Raw genomic sequence first — 17896 nt, forward strand, 5'->3', positions numbered from 1 at the left:
TAATGTTATGTTATATAATGTCATGAGTGTTATATATATTTGTTTTGTGACTACTTATGGGATGTACACATGCCAGTTACTTTTTGTTTTGTGTGGACAGCAGCTTCTTTTTTTGGCAGCTAAAGTGGGGGGATGTTTTGTATCTAATATGAGCAGTGTAACTGAAAAGCACTTCTCCATGTCTGATTGGTAGACAGGAATGGGAGGAGCTTGAGCCTTAACGTTGCTGTTGTGGCTCCACCTTTTCTGTTCAGTTTCTGTGCAGCAGACGGCAGAAAGAAAAATAGGAGTGAAATGAGAGGAGAGAAAATAGACAGACGGAGTGAGAGAGCAGCAGGTGGGATGACATAATGTGCACTGCAGTAAAACTGCAGCAACATTGGAACAAAGGGTCACATTCATATACAGTTATGCTACAGACATGCTAACATTAAAGTTATTTTTAATTTGTTCACACACTCACTCATGCACACATAGTTGGAGAAGGGATTCATTGGATTTCACTCCTGGTTTATCCCACTGTGTTCAGCCTCCAGAGAAAAGCGTCTCTTTCTAATCTTCTCTAAGTAGGATTAGCTTAAACATTATATTGATTTCCTTAAACAGAAAAAAAACAACAATCCAATGGAGTAAGCAATGGATAGTTGTTTTTTCTGTTTGTTTTCTGTCTTTTCTGTGTCTGCTTACTGCCCTATGTTTCCCACCCTCTGTTTTGTAGATACCCAGTTCAGGATGTCCATCTTGGAGAGACTGGAGCAGATGGAACAGAGGATGGCCGAAATATCCAATCAGAACCCCAGTTCAGATACCATAGCAACCAAGGGCGGAGGAGTGGAGGGGGGAGGAGCCACTGATCAGCATTCTCAAGTGAGGCAAAAACTAATTTATTTTAGAAAACTTTCCTTCAGGGATTCATCATATGTGTCATGTGTATGTGGAGTATAGGTAGAATATAATTCTAAGAGTTGGAAAATTGACCATTTTGGCTTTATGATTGTGACATTTTTAACACCTTCACTGGCCTGCTTTTTCTGTTAGTGGCTAGTTTAGACAATGTTATTTTTATCTTTTCAGTAGTGTTGACCTGTCTCTTACATGGCACAAAGTGAACATAAACAGTGTCAAGCTATAACACAACTGTCCCCCAGACACAAAGATGTAGTGTAGACAGCCTGACACCTGGACATAGAACATGGCAATGCAGATGTGTTTAGTTTTTGTGCCACACACTAAAACAAGGGGTTTTACCAGGAATACAGGAAGTACATGCATTCTGCACTGTGACTTAATAGCACCATACACTAAAACTAGTGCACACAGTCATTTAGTTTAATACACCCTATAACTGAGATGGTTGTCCACTAAATTTATGCTGCTCAGCAAGATCTCCCAGTGCATTTTATTGACTGAAGAAATTCAGGATGTAACACTTAGGATTTGATAGGGTATTGCACATTCATTCATCAAGTTTTGCACTCTACAATGTACATAAAACAAACATATTGTGACACACTAAAATACATATTTGAATGTCTATTGAATTAAAAATGTAACAAAGCTCAATCAGATAAAAGCATAGAGTTTACCTCATCTTCTTCTTTCCAGATGTCACCTGATCAGGGTTCATTTGAGGGTCGTGTGGTGGTGGTGTGTGAGAAGATGATGTCTCAGCCCTGCTGGGCTTCATCTAATCAGCTTGTCCACAGTAAAAACTCCAGAGGAATGACCTTATTGCATCTGGCTGCAGCTCAGGGCTACGCTGGGCTCATTCAGACTCTGATTCGCTGGCGGTACGTGACATATAAACATGACACACTGTTGTAAATAAATACACACACTTTGATAGTTACCAACACTTTTGTGTTTGTGTTTTCTTGCTCTGCAGCACTAAACATGCTGACAGTATTGACCTTGAGCTAGAGGTGGATCCTTTGAATGTAGATCACTTCTCTTGTACTCCTTTGGTGAGTAATCAATATTTTCCAATGTATGTGTTTGAGTGTATGGCCCGATCCCAACCTCCACACTGAGGCCTAATCGCTAAACTCTCACAGACTTAATTGATGTCAGCGGGTAAGTGATGAACTGTGAAAAACAGCAAGGGCTTGAGATGGTTTAAACAGGAATGGGATAATACTTCCCATATGTTATCTTGAAGACATCTCAAATTTCAAGTTAATGTTATTTGGTAAACTAAGGCAAACTATTGCAGTCAGTATACTTGTTTTTTATGTTTTAGAGATCTTTGGTGCTCCTTGGTAAACTTGTGTTTGATGTCACAACACTATGAACTATTGGTAATTCCCTCATGGAAGTTACCATAAGAGACTAAAACTGATTGAATTAACTGAATTAGGACATTGGGCTCATGTGTCTTTCTATCCATACCTGTGAGTGATTTTTTCTTCGTTCTTTCCAGATGTGGGCATGTGCTCTAGGTCACACTGAGGCAGCACTGGTGCTATATCAGTGGGATCCAAGAGCTTTGGCTATTCCTGACTCACTGGGACGTTTGCCACTGAACATTGCCCGATCTCGAGGCCACACACGATTGGCTGAGCTTTTAGAGCAGCTGCAACAAACTCCTACAGCTCAGGGCCAGCCTAATGACACATGGATGGACAGGTGGAAAGGAGAGTCGCAGTCCAGTGGAGTAACCAACACCACCACCCCTAACTCTAACCCTAACTCTAGCTCAGGTGAGAAAAATCATTGTCAAGTTTTTGTTGTTTAATTTATTTAGTGCTGTGGTATTGATGTTTTCACTGTGAGGCTGAACGTATTTTTTACACAATCTTGTCATCCTTAGAGCTGAGAAGAGCCAGGACAGAGAACCAGCCAGACAACCAGAACCAGACATGGACTCAGACAGGACACAGACCACAACAGGGAACCCAGGGAGATCAGGGAGGTCCACCCCCAGCCAAGAGACTCAAGCCCAGCCCAGAAACCCAGCAACAGCTAGCTAACTCCCCCTCTGGCACTGTCACACTTAACTCTCTCCTCAACTCTTCTTCTTCTAACCCTAACCCTCAACATTCTCCGCTCCCCAACACACAAAAAACTCAACCCTCCAACCTCAGCTGTCAGAACGTGCCTCCTGCCAGCTCGAGCGCTAACCGGCCCCAGCTCCCCAGCACCCCATTCTCCCACCTGCAGGCCAGGATAGGGGGTTTTGGAGGTGCTAACAGGTGGAGTCTGAGACAGACTCTGGGGCAGCGTAGCCTAGCCAGGAGGATTCTGGGAAAAGAACGACTGGCCATTCACCTGCGCCAAAGAGTGCTGTCTGACAGAGGGGAGGAGACAGAGCTGCTGACCTATCAGGATAACGCAGAGGACTTACAGGTAGGATAAGCACTGACAACTGCATGGGACTCAAAATGTGGACAGCCTTACAGCATACAGTCGCAGAAAAAAATATTTAACCACCCTTGTTTTCTTCAATTTCTTGTTCATTTTAATGCCTGGTACAACTAAAGGTACATTTGATTGGACAAATATAATGATAACAACAAAAATAGCTCATAAGAGGCTAATTTCAGAGCTGATATGTAGCCATTTCCATGGTTTTCTTGATAATAACCAAATCACGTAAGTTCTTACATCAATAGCTATGCCAAAAACAGTGCTTTTAGGCATTCCATGTTTTCTTTTCTGTTTGTTTTAGTCACATGATACACACAGGAGTTAGTACTTGATTGCATAACCATTGTTTTTGATGACTTTTGATGGTCTAATAATTTTTTCCACGACTGTATGTACCATGTTAACAGTGAGGAAAACCATTAAAAAGTCTTAAAAGGCTAAAATAAAATCAGAACTGTTTATTTTCTTGAAGTACCTTTGATTTTGACATATAAAATTGATTGGTTTATGTAGTTAATGTTTAGAAAACTGCATTTAGGTAAGACACACTTTTAATTGTTTTTGTGAAAAACTGTGTTTTAACCAAACTGTAGCAAGACTTCAAAATAAAGTATATATTGAACTAGTAACATTAGTGCAAATTGTTCAGCACAGTCAGTTATAATTGGATCACAACCACTTAGTGTGCTAAGATGTGGTATGTGGGCTAATATGGTATCATGTCAAAAAACATAAAAAATCGTAGACTTTAATTTTAACCGACATTTAGTGCTTTGTTTAAATTTGCAAAAAACTGTCAAGTTGGACTAAACATTGAATATAAAGGCATTGGAGTCATATGGGAAATCAGAAAAACATATATCTGCCTTAAAAGCCAACTACAAATCTCTAAAATATTGCATCACCAAAGTCCAGCACCTACATGACCCACGTAACAATTAGGATTTTTGCATTCATAATGGTCTTAAAAAGGTACAAAGTAATAGAGCTAACCTACAAACACCCAGTGAAAAGAAGACAAAACAAAGGCATTGTTTGATTAATTTTATTGGTTATATACGGTAACCAACATGTCCATATGAGCTGTATATATTTGATACAAATGGTAAGGAAATGTTTACCTTTGAAGATATATTGTTGCCATCAACAGTTATGACAATAAATGATAAAGTTAAAGATGATAGCTGTGAGTAATGCTTGCACTGTCTGTGTCGCAGATGGATATCACAATGCTAGCTGATCATATTATGGAGGCTTCTGCAAGTAGACTGAAGCAGGAGGCTATGGAGACTGAAACAGACTCTGGGAAACTGGGGATTAGCAGTGACGTTAGATTACTGTCTGGTTACCTTGGTGAGGTGGAGAGGTGAGTCACAGAGCTTTAAAATGTACTTAACAAAACTTATTAAATATCGTACATCCTTTTTATGCCGCCTACTTATGCTCTGTTCTTTCCTTTTCAACAGATTTCTGAACTCAAAGCCCCAGAGTCCAAGCCCTAAACCAACCACTCTCTCAGGGCCTGAGGATCATCCAAGTCCTCAAGCTAAGCAAGCCCTGTCCTCCTCCTTCGACTGGAGCTCCTTCCTCTGTGCAGCTATGAAAGAGGAGAGGTTAAAAACGGAGTCCTCCTGTCTAGCCATGACCGAAGCAGAGCAGGGAGAACTGTATGAGACCATCAGACATGCTCTGCACTCCCTCAGAAAACACAAGGTATCCTGTTAACAGCCCCCACTTTCATGCTTTGAAGAAATAAGATATTATAGAGTTAATACAGTTTAATGTCCTCAGTTTCTCTAGACCAGTGTTTTTCAACCACGTTGGGTCACCAGGAATTTGTTGTAATTGATAAAAATAAAAATTTGATAATAAAAATATTTGGTGAGTTGAGAGACACAATCACAATACATAAAAGACATGACAAACTCTGAAGCTGAAACTGAAGCACTGTGGTACTGTTTATCTTTCAAATGTTCATTGTGACCAGTTTCAGATGCTGCAGCTCTTTCATAATTTATAGTTTGAGTTACTGTTTGTTCAGAATTAATTGTCAGCCTTGTAAATACAAGCTGGACTGACTGTACATATCCTGACCAAGGAAAATAAAATTCTCACTTTGTGCAGTAATCTCAACTTGGCTTTTCTGCCTCCGTCCATAATAATATACATTATGTAGACTAAATGTTGTCTAAAATTAATGTTTATTTGCAACATAGTATAGCAAGCTATTACATGATCAAAAACAAATTAATTTTAGCAAAAAAAAATCTCTCAGTTTTGAATGTCTGGGGTCGCCAAAAAGTTGTGATGTTAAAATGGGGTCACACACCAAAAAAGGCAGGGAACCACTGCTCTAGACACAAGATGACTGTGAACCATTTAGTGTAGACTTTGCTTCATGTACACTAGTATCCCAGTCATGACACTAATGCCAAGCTGATCATATGTGGGATCATATGCATTTACATGGAACACAGAATCTAGATCCTTGTATCCCTGCATATGGGATAAATACTACTATCCCAGTTACTCATTCCTGCTGCAGTTCGTGTAGACACCTTGTATATTTACAACATAATGTGATCATTTAATCTGACATTTCAATAACCACTGCATAACTTTAAAGTTACATCAGCTATAGAAACCAAGGCTGCTGCGGTTTACAGCAGACTTAGCACTATTAAATGCCAACATTGTGTTGTGGATTTGTCTCAACGGTGTTTATCTTCTGACTGCAAAGAGAGATGAGAGCAGCAGGTAAACATGACCTCCTGCTGTTATTCTGTTACTGTCACCACATAGGACAAGGAGGGGCATGGAGATATGCAGCCATGACTGATTTCAGAGGGTCATCATGATAGATTTCAGTGACTGATTTTAATGTTAATCCACTATTTTCACGGCTGAACAATGTTTTCTACTGTGACTTCCAACATCCACTGATGTTTACTATGGACTTGAAACTTTCACATTTCTAGTGCTTTTTCCAATTGATCTTTCAAGTCTATTTGACTTTTTTACCTTTGAAAAACAAAACTCTGTCTCTCTCACTTCAGAAATGAGATGTTTTCATTTTTCTCTTGCATTATTTAGTGCCTGCCTAGTAATCCATAATTGACCAAAACTGGGATAAACTGTATAGATGTAACAGTATCACTGTTATGTTACCCACTTACTACCAAAATCAGGATATGTTTACATTTGCAAACACACAAATGGAATACCTCAAAAACTCAACAGTATCCAGGATACTGATGTGTATGTGAACACAGTCGTACAGTGACATAAATAGAAATATTTACTGTGTCTCCCCCAAGGGTCCCATTCAGGAACAACGCAAAGAGATTGCAGCAGTGATTCAGCGCTGCTATAAGAGATATAAGCAGGTAAGAGTTAGCATATTCACAGGACTTCCACAAGAATTGAATAATGACCTGATTGCAACTATTTGAGCTGACCACAGTCATTTTGCATAATTATTGCATAATCATAAGATTTTCTATTCTATAGATAGGAATACTGCTTTTTGCAATATATTATTTTAATGTGCAGCACATGCAAATTAGGAGAAGATTTTAGTAGATTAAAATAAAGTGATAACTTGTGGACATTTATTTACTTCTCTTGTTTCCTTTAATGCTGGTCTTAAATATAGGTTCACTGTAGTCTATGATTATACTATACAGGTCGTTGTCATTATGATTTCATTCATCTTTTGTTCCTTAATATCAAAATTAGAGGCAGCGTTAGATTTATGTATTTATATGATAAATGGTTTTAATAGTTTTACATTTCTTTATAAATTCAAATTAGGTTTTACATGTAAACTCTTGGCAGCTTTTAATCTATTAAGGACATTTAATAACAAAAATGTCAATTGAAGACCGCTAAAATATGCTGAAATTGGTTTGATAAACTGTTTGATAGAAGTGCTCTTTCTCTCTCTCAGTATGCACTTTATAAGAGGATGACCCTGGCTGCCATCCTGATCCAGAGTCGTTTCAGGAGTTTTCATGAGCAGAGGAAGTTCCAACAGAGTCGTAGAGCAGCGGTCCTCATCCAGCAATACTACCGCTCCTACAGGCACTCCCTCAGGTACTTCAGACACACAAAAACACACAGGCCTCGATTATGTACAACTTGTTCTTTTGTCTTTGTACATTTATTCTCCTGTGTCTTTGCCTACAGCAGCCTCCTAAGTAAAAAACAGAACCAGGCTGCTCGCAAAATCCTGAGGTTCCTGCTCCGATGCCGCCACAGGTAAAGAATGACTTTGTACGCATAGTCACAAAGGCAAAATCACATACAGAACACACACCCAAGGAAACACACTCCTACACACACTTAACAGCCCACAGCCCCATCTGAGGTCACTACACTGGTGCTAATAGTTGGTGTTGTTTTACTGTTCCTGTGAAGCCCCTTGATGGACCATAGGCCTCTGAAACGGGTAAGTCTCCTCTGTCTCCCTCTCTCCTGGTGGCTGATGCCTGTTTGCATGTCAGCGGAGGGAAGGGGAGAGGAGATCCTGGATTATCATCCTTCCCTCTCGCTTTCGCTCTCTCTCTTCTTCCCTCCCTATCTCCCTGTCCTTCTCTCTGTCTCTTTCCAAGGACTGCTGAATGATACTGGTACCGCTGCATGACTGACAGATAGATAGAGGAGAGATTCTTGCATATGGTTTCCTGGGGGCATGTTCTGACTGACATTACTAGGGGACTTTAAGTGTCTTGCTTGGCCTGCCAGTCTTTTTTTTTGTGCCTTGATGGGTGGAAAGACTATGGGGGTGAGCGTGTGTGCTGGGTGGGAATTGCTCTGAGAATGGCCACTAGTTATAGAAGTAGATTGAAAACTACAAAGGCAGCCATGGAGTCACACACAGGCTTACACAGACCAAACTGCCTTTGAATGTGTTTCTAATGTCTTTCGGTTTCTCTTCAGGGCCAGAGAGCAGAGAAAGGCCAGGGGTCCTGAGAGCCCACCACCAGGCCCCACACACAGCCCTCTCAGCCTGTGAGCAATCTACAGTGTACACCCTCCTCGCCCATCATCTTCTTCCTTTACCTTCATTCTCTCCAAATCCCCTCCCTGTCCATTCCTTGACCCCTTCTCCCTCTGCCCTCTTTCCCTCTCTTCCCTCTTTTCTCCTACCCTCTCTCCCTGATTCTCTCAAGAGAGAAAAACTCTTCCCAGACAGACTGAGGACAGGATAGGTGTCCATCATGGCAGCTCAGACAGACAGACTGCTGGGCAGAGCCAAGGGACCTGGCTCTGCCCACAGCACTGATCCTCCTCCACAGTTTCACTGGGAGGCCATCACATTAACCTCATGGCATTCTTTGCACTCTTCATGGGTATCTTACTTTGCAAGAAAAGTCAGCGAGTCAAGCGAGAGAACGTGAGAAGGCGCCTGACAACGGCATCCTGCTATTCTGGCTGCATCGGAATGTGGCGAAAAGGCTCCTGTGATGAACAGCTGACTGAAGGAAAAGGCTCCTTTGACATGCAGAATATATACAAAACCTGCTCGGTTTTGTATCCAAGCAGCGATCCATGATGAATAAGAAAACATAAACCAAAAAACTCACTTCTATGTTGCATTTGCATGCAAGATTTTTTCGCTTATTCCTCCTCTTCATCATCCTAAGCGATATCGTGGCAAATCATTCTGCTGATTTAGTATATCACAATATCACCAACCACTCTGACTCACAGGCTTACAAACTTATTAATCAGTCACCCGATCAAAAGGGGAGGAACTGCACTTGAATGTAAGAGGGGCATTGTTAGATAAGGGTTGGGGTCTGAATAACGATGTCTTAATTTGTTACATGGACTTTGTATGGAGTCGTTCTCAGAGGCAGCACTTTGCTAGCCTGACGTGGTGTGTCCGTGTTTGTTCAATTCAATGCATGTGTTTGAGCTACGAGCTCCTGCATGCTTGCCAAACTGCTTTAGTGTTGTTTCTTTTGTATTTCTATGTGTAGTTGTGTCTCACTTCCGTCCTCATCAACTTATCCTTGCCCTGTGTAATGTGAAATGTGTAAGGACAAATGACTTATTTTGGGTGCTTTTTTTTACTTAATTTATTTAAGGGTCTAATTATTTATTTAATTGGCTCAAGAGTGGTTTTGCTTGAGACTGGTTTCCCCCCTTGTGTGGTAAAATATGACATGTTCCAATGGTTAAATGTCTCTGTTAGTTTGTTCTTTGCGTGAACCTCTAAATCCTAACTGTGGTTTTGAGGAGAGAGTCACATACCATTGCCTTGACTTCTTCTTGACTCTGAGAGGTCTCTATGCTTGCTCTGTACAGGACATGGGTCCTATACATGCCCCTATACAGGGCACGGTCCCCATATTAGCCCAAATGGGCAATCAAATCCATATTTTGGACTATTGCATACTCCTGTATATAAACTGACGAGGTAAGGGGATACGAGGACCCTGAAACTTTTTCATAAGAGGACTGTATTTAAGATTATAAATTATTTTACTCCCATAATGAGAACTTAAGACAGAGACCTGGGTACACAGGATGGCTGTATTGCTTGTAAATAATGTAGATATTACAAACGGAGTAACATGCATGAGATTTAAGACAAAGAAACAGCAAAAAGAACATGTTAGTGGCTATGGACTGTGAGAGGATTTTAACTGCTTCACTTTAAGAGTATCCAGTATAAGTGTTACTGAAAAGAACATTTTGTTAAAGCATGCAACTGAAAAATCTAATGTTAGAATTATAAGTGGGAAAACAAAGTTAGCTGAAACAATGATCTTTCAGACAAAACATTTACACTTTGTGCTTTTGTTTCTTGGCTAGCAAAAATTAAACCCTTTTTGCCAGTTGTGCCAATTACTATGAATGCTATTTTGCCTAACAATATGTTATGTTTGGGAAACCAACACCCAAAAGATATCAGCAAGATCCACAAAGGCAACACACACAGACATTAAACAGTAGAACAGATTTAGTAAAAGCTCAACCATAGGCCTACTTAAAGCTCTGATGTTTGTCTGAAGGCAGATTTACATATGCAGATGATGGTGGTGATGGTGATGATGATGATGATGATGATGATGATGATGATGATGATGATGATGTTGATGATGATGATGATGATGATGATTATAATGATCATGATAATGTTAGTGATGTGACAGTGGTGATAGCAATGATGCAAGTATAAAAATGGCACTAAATCTGTTGAAGATCATGATGACTATGATGGTTTTAATGTGAATACAATGACTGATGACCCAAAAAAGGGAAGAGGGCCCTACATTCTTTACAGTGTGGTTGTGCTTCAGCAGCATATTAGCTTTTATCAAAACCATTATCACACCTGCAGCGGACCCAGCCTGGCCTCCAGTCAAAGCTTTCCATTATCCAACAGAATGTCTCCTCCCCACTTATTACATATCATTTGAATAATTTTCTGTTTTATCCTCATTGTCACTGCCATTAAAAGACATGTTCTTAAAATTCTGGAAAGCTCGGTTTAGAAAGTGCCTGCTCAATAACAGAAAAAGTGCAAGAAAATATCAGGAAATATCTATTGTATGTCCTCCAAAAGGTTTCCAGTTACCTGTTTATTTTCCTAAATTGTGTGTTAAAATGAAGTTGACAGTGTTTAACTTGATCCAAGTCTAAGTTAGAAGCTCTAATTTGTCAGTCGTATGAATGAATGCTCATGGCCTGATGATGCTATGTGTTGCTTAATGAGACAAACCAGTAATTACAGTATCACTTTATGCCCCACTTGGCGTGTGCATTTTGCAGTATTAGAACAAGAAAAGCATTGAGTTTAGCTACTGTGGATAAAAGGCACTGTCACAAGTCTGTTCAGTGTTTCAGTGTCACTGTCGGGAGGAAAATGTGTTTTATTGCATGCACTCGCTTTGTCTGTCTTTGCTTAAAAAAATGTTCTTGCAGCATTTAAACAAAAGCATAAACACAGCAGCGTTCCCGAGAGCAACAATACAGTCATTATTTTTTCTTTTTATTGTCTTTTTTTCACTCCCTTCCTCAAACTTTTTCACTCACTTTTCCAAAAAAAATGTGTACACACACATAAGCACATACACACAAACACAAATGTACATTCAGATTCACAAAGGGGCCACACTCTTTCTCTCTGTGCTTATTTCTTTGGGAACAATTAAATCTTTCCCTTAGATTTTACTCAGGGTTGAAGAACAGGGAGATGGTATGTGGAGTGTAATGATCACTGACACACAGTTGCTGTACCACTGCAGGTGATGGTGTACATTTGTTTATGTACATGTATGTGTACACGTTTGCATATATGAGAGATAATTCAGTTGTTCTCTAGTTCTTTTTTTTACACTATAAACAGTATCCACAAATTTTTAAACAATGCTCTTGATTGACTCCTATTTTAGTCGCATTTAGTGAAGGCAACCAATGCTTCCATCCTAGCTGTGTGTTGCATTTCCTTTTTTTACAGGGGAACTAAACTCGAATCCCTTATTTTATAGGTGTTTGCTTGAATATAAATAACTTTAAGCAAGTAAGACATAATATTTCTATTTATAAACTTTCTCCTGTCTTAAACGCACAAGATTGTTAATACAAATTATTCTTAGAAACTAATGCAAAAATAGGTAATGGCCATGTAATGCCTCAGTCTTCTTAAGTTAAAAGGCTGTAAGTGAGAGCAAAATGAAAGAATCAAAATTGGAAGAACTGTATTATGAGTGTTTCACATGTTTTCTGAATTTCCATTATACTGATAGACAGCCACGGTTAGGACAACGCTGTCAGGAGCATTCATGTTATGGTATCACTTGAACTTCCACTTAAACTGCCCCTCATCACACATCAGCACAACTAAAGTCATAAAGACTACTGCTTTGAACTCCTTTATATATTGTGTACATGCACACAAACACATCCACATGCTTGCGCTTATCTACACACAGAATAGACACTAATGAATTTAAAAACAAAGATGCAGAAAACCCATCAATATGTCCATGTTTTCAGAGGATGGTAACTGTAAAAAGAGTATGTAGAGTAGAAAAAAAAGTAAATAAAAAAAACAAAACATATTGCCATAGTATACAGCTGGTAGACATGCACAGAGATGGCCTCTGTTCTCATAAGTCCGCCTAGAAATGAATGGTATAATCTTTCAGGCCTTGTTTTGAGAGGGCGTGGCCAAACACCACATTGCATGCTAGAATGGTAGACCCTTATAGATACTCTATGGCTAGACCTCTCCTTGCCTTCCTCTTCTTTCACCCCGTCTTCCCTCTCTCTCATTTCCTGCTGTATTCCCACCTTGCCTGCTGTTGTGTTCTCCATGCCTATCTCAGTCTTTCATTCCTCTTTTTTTGTAGCCTAGTTTTTCCTTTTTCGTTTTACAATTGTGCATGCACAAGCATCACTAAATTGTTGATGTTTTTAAAAGAATATTTTGTTGCTGAGGCCATGCAAAGTGTTTTGAATATTGCCCTTATATGTGGAAAATGTCTTCTGAATGCTTTACATAATTTCTGCTGTAAAATGAAATCAGAATAAAAAGAAAATTTGCACTTTAAATTATTTTGCCTGATGTTTATTTCTCTCATGTCTTTAATTTAGAAAAAGAAGAAGGAACCTTCTCAGCCATAAAATTTTAAATAATCCATGCACAAAATACTAACACGTGCACTTGTGTAAATTATACTTATTCTGTGACAAAATGTAGTAGTGAGAAAAGGTTTTCCAAAATACTATTCAAAATACCAAATAGATATCAAGCATCCCCTAAAATTGCATTGTTCTCTTGATGACAAACCTGCATGTAAAATTTATCCATTAAAATAAGTTGTAAATACAATACATTTGTTGATATGAGTCTTTTGTAAGTGTTAAAGCAATTGGTTTAATCCACATATTTAAATAATGGTGACAATGTTCTGAGATTGTGTCCCACAACATGCCAGCAACCCTGTTACTGAAACCTATTTAACACAGCAAAGGAAGAGGAAAAACAATGAGTCACATTCCACAGCGGAAAAGACATCATCGAGCCATATGTTAACACCATGGGTAGACCAAAGATAAGTCTACTCTTCTATTTTTCATATTTTTCCAACAGGGTGAGCAGATCCTGTGGTCTTGTTGACATGTTTATGTCATTCCTGGGGTCCTGACTATTTTTTTGTCACATTTATGTTATGATCTACAGTGAAAGTAATTATCCCTTCAGTTCTATTACTTTGCACAATCCTGTTGCTCTAATCTCAATCCTGTCAACATATGATTTTATTAAAATAATCTTAAATGATTTTATAAACTCATGAGGGTTTGACCTATTGTCCTTTTAGTAGCTTGAATGGTTGGATGTATGATGTATTAATATTTGAAAATCAGTACTGAAATTAGTACAAACAAAACATGTTATTGAGAAGTTGGGCAAGCTACACTTCAAAAGTTGCTTAAAATATTGTAAGTCAAGTCTGATCGGAAATTAAATGAATATTCAATGTGAATGTGACTTTCTTTACTCGGTAAAGAGGTTTTTTTCTAAACAATTTTTTGAATATACTGTTTCATGCTCTTGAGTATTCATAACAGGGTTGCACAACAACAAATAAAACAGTTCATAAAAAGAGTAACTTTCATACTTGAGCTAGACAAATTATTTCATAGTTTATTACAGGGGTGTCAAATATAGGTCCTGTGCACCAAAACCAGCCCACCAAAGGGTCCAATCTGGCCCATGGGGTGAATTTGTGAAATACAAAAATTGCATTGAAGATGTTAAAAAATTAAGGATGTAAAACTCATTTTTAGTTCAGTTTCATCTCAAGTGAGTCAGACCAATAAAATACTATCATAATAACCTCTTAATAATGACAACTCCAAATTTTTCCACCTGTTTTAGTGTACAAAAAAAAAGTTAAATCAAACAGAAATATTTATATTTATATTTATAAACTATCCTTCCACCAAAAAAAAGAGAATAACATGAAAAAATTTGAACAACCTGAAATGTGTTAAGAGATGTAAGTTATGAGAGTAAGTTAAGAGAATGAGTAACTTAAGAGAAGTAAAAAAAAAAAAAAAAAAAAATAGAGCTAAACCAGTCCAGTTGAACAGAGAACAACTACCAAGAAGAATGGTGACCTGGGCAAATGAGAACCTACACAGACAAGAGAAGTAAGTGTTATTTTAACAATATTCTGTCAGTTACTAAATGTTTTGTGTATTTGTGGATCCAGTGTGATCTGTAAGTTGTAATGTACATGTGTAAATCATAAACCGAGGCATAATATTGTTCAAATTGCACTTATTTTTCTTAAGAAATTTCATGTTATTCATATTTTTTAAAAGATAGTTTGTAGACAGAAACATTTTTCTTATTATAATTTTGCTTGTTTCACTCTAAAACGTGGAGAAAAGTTAGGAGTTTGTGTTATCTATAAATTATTGTGTTTTAATTTTTCTGGTCCAGCCCACTTGAGTTCATATTGGGCTGAATGTGGCCCCTGAACTAAAATGAGTTAGATATCCCTGGTATACATGGCTTTATAGAAAATGATAAAATATAGGGTAGATTTTTCAAAACTTTTGGTGCCTAAATTGTCCTCAAGTAATCTATACTTTTCTATCTATCTGTCATTTTTTTTTTTTTTTTCCTAAACCTCTTACTTGTCTGCCAATAGCAATTTCTAACAGAAAGGCTAGTCATTGTAAGCACAGAAAACCCACGCATATGTCTTTTGCCTTTGGTACTGGCACTGCTAGGCTTTTCTCATCTTTTTATATCTGGCTGAACACGTCTGCTTTTACAAGAAAGTGAATGAAATGTTTTTGGATGGGGATGAAGAAATCAGACTGGAAGAGTTGCTTATATTGTTGTCATTTTACCTTGCTCTGATTTATTTACATAACTATATCTATAGGATGAATTTAAAACGTACAGGTTGGACTTCTACTTTGTTACACATGTGTAATGGGTTAATACTAAGACGAAACGTGGGCCTGGCCAAGCAAAAGTGAACATCAACATGAAAGGCATATATCTCTAGATTCTAAAACTGTGTTTATTTAATTTGTACCTGAATTACAACTGGATATATAAGAAAATATATGAGAAGAAAGTGTAAATTAAGAACAATAAGGGTTGTAAATGAATGTATACAGCATCAATTCAGAATGTAAATAGTAATGTGTAAATAAATATGTTCAAAATATATGCCTATGTCTAATCTAATATTTCATATTAATGAAATACTATAAGGATTTTGAATGTTATTAATTATATATATATATATTTTTTTTTTTTTCTTTTTTTTTTTTTTTTTTTCAAAAAAACCTGCAGAAAGATGCATATTCAATATAGTAATGAAACATATGTCGCTAAAGATGAATAATTTTATCAGTATCCTAATAAAATCTTTAATCATTATTATGGTGCATCACACTGAACAAACACCTCACTCTTGTTACTTTTTTGGATTCTCACTCTGTTACCATGAATTTATGTCATTTAAAACTAAAATAAAAATTATATTGGTTTCATTTTTTTAATATATACATATAATGTACTCTTGTATATTAAGAAAAGTGTGTCATGCTAAATATTTGCACTTTCCTTGAGGAACAGCACTTTTTGACATTTTTATCAAACCTTGAAAAACTACTGTATATTTTTCCTTACTTTGGTACTTTGTCAATGATAATAAATTTTTGTTTTTATTAAATATTTGGTTATTATTCCTTAATGGCATGTTAAAGCACTTGCTCAGACCTACAATTTGAGCTATTATGGTTGCTGCTAAATTAATGTTTAAAAACAGAAATGGAATAATTAGTATTGCTGCACAGTGCTTCCTCTCTGTTAAGCCTCATTTAGAAAAAACATCTCAGTTGACAAGCTGTTAAGGCTGTTTTGATTGATCCTCATGTACAATAGTAGGCTATAACTTTGTCATTTATTCATATTGACCGACTGTGTGGGCAACAACCACTACAACCTGCAGTAAGAGTCAGCCTGTGTCTGTGTTTGACTTGGACTACATGATCTTTATATAGACTGGGCCATGGCCGGTACATTCTTCTAACGTCACATTTACCGTAATGACTGTTTGGCTTTTACAAACATTCTATAAACACTATCATCTAGTTCACAGCACAACCTTTACACCGTCAAGACATTACAAACCGATCTTATGACACAATAGCCCAGTAGTATTTTACTTTAACGATAAATGAGCTCATTCTGTGGATAACGGTTGCTAAGTTCCCACTATTTACGGTAATTGTCGGAAATGTCGTAAGAATCGCAGCTGATATAAGGACGTGGTTTGTTCCGGTGAAAAGTGGATTTTGCTCCCTCAAGACAGACCGTGCTATGGCGGAGGTGTCTGTGTTTTAATCTATCTATGTATATATTTTAAGGTATCAGTGTTTAATATATTAATACAATGAGACGTCTGTGTTATCCTTTTAAAAAGTCGGCACTATAACGCATTTGCTAGCTGCCTTGCTCGCCATCGACTGAAGAAACAATGCAGGCCTAACTAGCATCTGTAGCTGCTAGCGGAAGCTAATCGGATAACGCTGGACCAGCATACTGCAGTGGGATTTAAACCTTGGACTGAGCTGTTTTTCGACGCTGTAATAACATCTATTCCGGTATGTTCCAGCTGGTTCTGTATTTCATCCTTTTCTCCGCATATATGTTATACTCAGCTAAAGTGTAATTTTGTGAATTAAGCAGTTTTAAAGCATATTTCCAAAAAGTTAACGCGTTAGCTTGTTAGCATAAGCAACATAGTTAAGTAACACTGCCTTGTTGATTTGACCCTACACGTCTGGCTTTTAGCTTGATTGTTGGTATTATTCGGTAGCAAAGTGATCATCAAGAGTTACTGAAGTTAATTTTCTATCATATTATCATATTTGACAGTAGAACACAGTTTGCATACTTTGACGTCCACTATGGTTGCCTGTCAGTTCCAACTCGGAGCAGTGGCAGTTTCCATTACTCACAGGCAATGTCACAACCCTGTTACTTTCCGATTTACACGGTGTACGACACTGTATCACTGTAGCTGTTAAAGGAATACATCGATTGAGTTATGTTTTGCTCATACATTTGAGTAATATGTACGATTTTGCTTTGAATGTTTATTTGGATATTTACCATCGCTACAGTAAATCAAAAAACTGCAGCCTGCTAATACAGAATTTCCTTTCCTTCCTTTCCCCACCCCTCGTAAAACAGAGATAACAAGTGTCCACTAAATTAACAAGTGGTTATGTTAGAAATAAAGAAGGAAAAACTGAAATATGTCAGATAGTACAATGTGTGCTACGGGTGTTCTTATAACTTATCCTTTCACTTATGTATGTATCAAGGTTTCCCCTGTTGTAAGACTTGGGTTCATCATAGAAAATGAAAAACTGTGTTGAGGATTTTCTGCTGTTCTGGATAAAAGACACAATATCAGACCAAATAAACGTTTTGGTTTTTTTTTCTAAAGTAAGCTTTCTAAAAGCGTGGGCT

General features: G+C 37.7%; 2 protein-coding genes across 6 annotated transcripts in view; both read left to right on the top strand.

The window, feature by feature from the left end:
• The window catches only part of LOC115419228 (calmodulin-binding transcription activator 1-like), a 49069-nt gene extending 38855 nt beyond the window's left edge, over nt 1-10214 (top strand). Inside the window, 11 exon segments of the mRNA XM_030133878.1 lie at nt 719-867; nt 1606-1790; nt 1886-1964; nt 2420-2699; nt 2810-3345; nt 4584-4732; nt 4833-5079; nt 6684-6752; nt 7316-7461; nt 7555-7626; nt 8308-10214. Of these exon segments, the coding sequence (XP_029989738.1) occupies nt 719-867; nt 1606-1790; nt 1886-1964; nt 2420-2699; nt 2810-3345; nt 4584-4732; nt 4833-5079; nt 6684-6752; nt 7316-7461; nt 7555-7626; nt 8308-8383 (1988 nt within the window). The 3' untranslated portion in view covers nt 8384-10214.
• A 6382-nt stretch (nt 10215-16596) lies between these two features.
• The window catches only part of hipk1b (homeodomain interacting protein kinase 1b), a 17385-nt gene continuing 16085 nt past the window's right edge, over nt 16597-17896 (top strand). For 2 of the 5 annotated variants that reach the window (XM_030135327.1, XM_030135328.1), the window contains exon 1: nt 16600-17022. The gene's annotated coding sequence lies outside the window, so the exon portion shown is untranslated. Of the gene's footprint in view, nt 17023-17896 lie in introns of all 5 variants that reach the window. The other 3 variants (XM_030135329.1, XM_030135331.1, XM_030135330.1) reach the window with 3 other exon arrangements.

Source organism: Sphaeramia orbicularis, chromosome 5, assembly GCF_902148855.1.
Source record: "Sphaeramia orbicularis chromosome 5, fSphaOr1.1, whole genome shotgun sequence".
Lineage (NCBI taxonomy): Eukaryota > Metazoa > Chordata > Actinopteri > Kurtiformes > Apogonidae > Sphaeramia > Sphaeramia orbicularis.